Source organism: Antrostomus carolinensis, unplaced genomic scaffold (assembly GCF_000700745.2).
Source record: "Antrostomus carolinensis isolate BGI_N321 unplaced genomic scaffold, ASM70074v2 scaffold34058, whole genome shotgun sequence".
Classification (NCBI taxonomy): Eukaryota; Metazoa; Chordata; class Aves; order Caprimulgiformes; family Caprimulgidae; genus Antrostomus; species Antrostomus carolinensis.
The window spans coordinates 11,550-15,443 of NW_010333052.1; the positions used below are offsets into that span (position 1 = coordinate 11,550).

The following is a 3,894-nucleotide window of genomic DNA, read 5'->3' on the forward strand; positions in this document are numbered from 1 at the left end:
GCAATGTCCCCAGGCAGGTATCTCCTGCCAGGGTCAGGCAGGAAGCCAAGCCCCCGTTGCCCACCTGATGGAGCATCCAGAGCTGGGTTCCTGACACCCACCCTCCTCTGGGGCAGAGCCCCCCACCCAAGTTGATGTCCTGGGGTGGGTTCTACCCTCCTGGTTGCCACCTGACTCTCTCCTAGGGCGAGAAGGGCAGCGTGGGTGACCTGGGCGAGCAAGGGGACGATGGCTTCAAGGTGTGTGAAGGGTTTTGCTCTTCTCCTCCCTCCCCTTGGTTCCTTGTCACCCTGTGTGACACCCGATGTGACACCCTGGCACATCTCCTAGGGCAAGCCAGGACCCCATGGCATCCCTGGGAGGCCAGGACCCAAGGGACAGCAGGTGAGGACATGGTGGAGGGGGGTGGCAGGAACTGACATGAGTATTTGGGGTGAATTCCTCATTTTTCCCAACAAAATCCACCTGGGTTGTAGAAGGACACAGGGCTGGGGGATGTCCCATGCAGTGTCCTGACCTCCTCTGGTGTCTTTGCAGGGTGTCACTGGCCCCCCCGGCCCACGGGGACACCCTGGCATCCCCGGGACACCGGTGAGTCCTTCACCCTCCCAGGCAGGTTTGGGGTTCACTCCTTGTCCTGGGGGGGTTACGTTGGGATGGGGCTTTGATCCCATCACCTGCCTCCCTCTTAATGGGATCCCATCCTTCTCTTCCAGGGATTGTCTGGACCCAAGGTACATGGTGGGGAGCTCCTGGAGCTCAGCCCTGCGTGGCCACCCTCCCCTCCTGCCCCTCCCTGGGGTACAGGGTGGCCCCATGGGGTGCAGCTCAGCTTAGACCAGCAGCATCTCAACACCTTCTTTGTCTTCCCTCCTCCATCTCCTCCTCCATCTCCTCACATCTCCTCCCATCATCTCCTCCCACCTCCTCCTTCTGCAGGGGCTGAAAGGCTTCCCAGGGCTGCCAGGACCCAGGGGCACACCGGGCACACCGGTAAGTGAAGCCACTTAAAGTCCCTTCTGCCAAAAATTGGGTCCTTTGCTCCCCAAATTCAGCAGCAAGGTCCCACTGTGCTGTGTGCCATGTCATGGGGATGGCCAGCTGCTGGGGCTGTTGGAGGAGCTGTGAGCGTGGCCAAGGGCTGGTGGGCAGCAGCCAGTGTCACCGGCATTGTCATTGTCACCCAGGGTCTCGCAGGTCCCCCTGGTCCCCGTGGACCCACGTTGATGCTGTCCAGGGAGGAGCTGCAGGTGAGTGCATGGGGGTGAGGGCTTCATCCCTGCTTTGGTGGGTGCCACCCATGGGAAAAAGGGGCTGACAGCAGTGTTGTCCCATGTCCTGCTGCTTCTGAGGTCCTGTGTGCACAAAGACCAAGGTCCTTGCATGAAGAGCAAGCAGATCATAGAATCAGAGAATTGTTTGGTTGGAGAAGACCTTTGAGATCATCGAGTCCAACCATACCTGTCCACTGCTAAACCACATCTCTGAGCACCTCATCTACCTGGCTTTTAAACACCTCCAGGGATGGGGACTCCACCACTGCCCTGCCCTTCCAATGCCTCAGAACCCTTTCAGCAAAGAAATTCTCCCTGACATCCAATCTGAAGATTGGATATGGATAAGATGTGGTTAATCCCTCTGCCACCACGCTTGTCCTTGTCCTCTGCATGTCCCATCCTCTCCTTGAGCACCTGATGATGCTCCTGGTCAAAATAAGAAGGGAGGTGGCTGACATCAGCTTGGTCATTGTCCCTTCTTTTGTCTTTTAGCACCTCATTTATCCCTCCAACCACCTGAATTACACCGCGGTCTGGGCTCTGCTGGACACCCTGAGCCAGGAGCTACAAGCTCTTGTTGAACATCCCAACGGCACCAAAACCAACCCAGCCACCACCTGCAAGGAGCTGCTGCTGGCTCACCCCAGCCTGCCCAATGGTACTGGGGTGCACATGTGGTCCCCCCATGTTCAGCCCTCCCTCCTGGGCAATGTGGGGGGACAGGCAATGAAGAGGGGATGAGGATTTGGGGGATGAGCTCAGCTGGGTTTGATGGACATCCCTAGAGAAATGAGATGGCAGCCAGGCTGTATCTCAGGAGGATGGAGGTTGCAGCCAGGGATGTTCCATGAGCTGAGGTGGGATGTACCAAAAGCTGAGGTGGGATGTGCCACGAGCTGAGGTGGGATGGCACCACGTGGCATCTTCCCTGTGCCAAAAACCAGGTGCCAAGAGCTCCCCTCTGCCTCCCTCCAGGGCAATACTACATTGACCCCAACCAGGGCAGCTACCAGGACGCACTGGTGGCCTTCTGCAACTTCACAGCTGGGGGTGAGACCTGCATAGCCCCCGTCCACAACCAGGTACACGGGGTGGCTTCCATGGGGCAGCTTCAGCCCTGTGTTACCCCTTGGGGTAAGTGAGGATGGAGGTTGGTGGGGCTGGAGAGGGACAGTGTGGCCAGTCCCTTGCCGTGGTGACCACTGCCATCGCAGGGAGGTGTTGGATCAGTTTGGGGTGAGGATCTTGGTCACAGTGTGTGACCAGGCTGCAGGGGCAGGTCACACACATGGGGAGGGAGGTAGAACTGGCTCCTTGTCCTGGTGGTGCTCCTGTCCCTGTTGGGACAGCATGCCATGGTCCCTGCAGGTCCCCATCAAGGCTTGGCTGAGCACCTACACCTCTGAGGACACCTTTGAGTGGTTCAGCACCCTGCCTGGGGGCTTCCTGGTGAGTGCCCAGCTGAAGGACAGCTGAGGGGATGTGAAGCCCATCTCATGGGGTTGAGGGTCTCCTAGTGCCTGTCCCGCTGTGGTGGGGCAGTGCCCAGGCACAGGGTCCTACTAGTTGTGCACAGTGGGATGTGACACCTTCTGCACTACAACCCAGACCAGTTCTTCAGCAGATGGCTGAATCCTGCCCAGTTTTCAACTGGGGGGAGCACAGGCCCCTCCAAGCAGCCCCTTGTATCTTGTTGTCCCTGCAGCTGGAGTACGGAGGGGCCAGCCCAGTGCAGCTCCGCTTCCTCCGCCTGCACAGCCGCCTGGCCACCCAGAAGGTCTCCTACTCCTGCAGACCATCCCTGGAGCAGGACCAGCCCCAGCTGGAGAAGGAAATCCTCTTCCTGGCTGACTCCCGGGAGCAGAGCTATGCAGCCAGCCTGCGAGGCTGCGTGGTGAGCCTGGCCACGGCCAGACCCTCTTCTATGTCTGGAAGAGACCCCCAATATTTGCAGAGCCCCCCCCAGCACGTGTTTGTACCTCCAGGGTTTGGGGTAGACCTGGTGGATGGGGCTTCACACAGAGGGATGGGGATGGAGATGGGAATGGAGATGGAGATGAGGATGGAGACGGGGATGGGGATGGGGGTGAGGATGGGGATGGAGATGGGGATGGAAATGGAGATGGGGATGGAGATGGGGATGGAAATCAGGATGGAGATGGAGATGGGGATGGAGATGGGGAAGGAGCCCAAGGAGCTGGGCCCAAGGAGCTGCCCCAGTCCTTGGGGAGCAGGCTGGAATGTGGCAGGGGATGGGATGGGCTCTGAAGGACATGGAGGGGGCCACCTCCCTGGAGAAGACATGAAGGGCTTGGGGATGGAGACCTGGCCATGCCTGCAGGGCTGTTGGGTGCACCAAGGAGACAGTGGGTGCTCCAGGGATCCTTCAGGCCCCCCAGCCAAGGGTTTTGGTGCCACTCAGCTGCCCCCGGTGCTCATTTCAGCTGGACAACGAGTCCTCCATCACCGACACCATCTTCCAGTTCACCACGGAGGAGCTCTCCCTGCTGCCCCTGCGGGACCTGGCCGTCTTTCACAACGGTGACACCTCCCACCAGTTTGGTTTCACAGTAGGACCAGTTTGCTTCAGCTGAAACCAGTGCAACCCAAACTGAGC

The 3,894-nt window shown here is 59.2% G+C and overlaps 1 protein-coding gene across 1 annotated transcript in view; it reads left to right on the plus strand.

Annotated features, from left to right (window-relative positions):
• The window catches only part of LOC114818837 (collagen alpha-1(I) chain-like), a gene marked incomplete at its 5' end in the record, with an annotated part of 15,361 nt that extends 11,490 nt beyond the window's left edge, over positions 1-3,871 (plus strand). The window contains 11 exons of the mRNA XM_029086432.1: positions 186-239; positions 331-384; positions 538-591; positions 717-734; positions 940-993; positions 1,188-1,250; positions 1,770-1,935; positions 2,253-2,359; positions 2,646-2,726; positions 2,983-3,171; positions 3,722-3,871. Of these exons, the coding sequence (XP_028942265.1) occupies positions 186-239; positions 331-384; positions 538-591; positions 717-734; positions 940-993; positions 1,188-1,250; positions 1,770-1,935; positions 2,253-2,359; positions 2,646-2,726; positions 2,983-3,171; positions 3,722-3,871 (990 nt within the window). The remainder of the gene's footprint in view (positions 1-185; positions 240-330; positions 385-537; positions 592-716; positions 735-939; positions 994-1,187; positions 1,251-1,769; positions 1,936-2,252; positions 2,360-2,645; positions 2,727-2,982; positions 3,172-3,721) is intronic.
• Between the last annotated feature and the right edge of the window lie 23 nt (positions 3,872-3,894).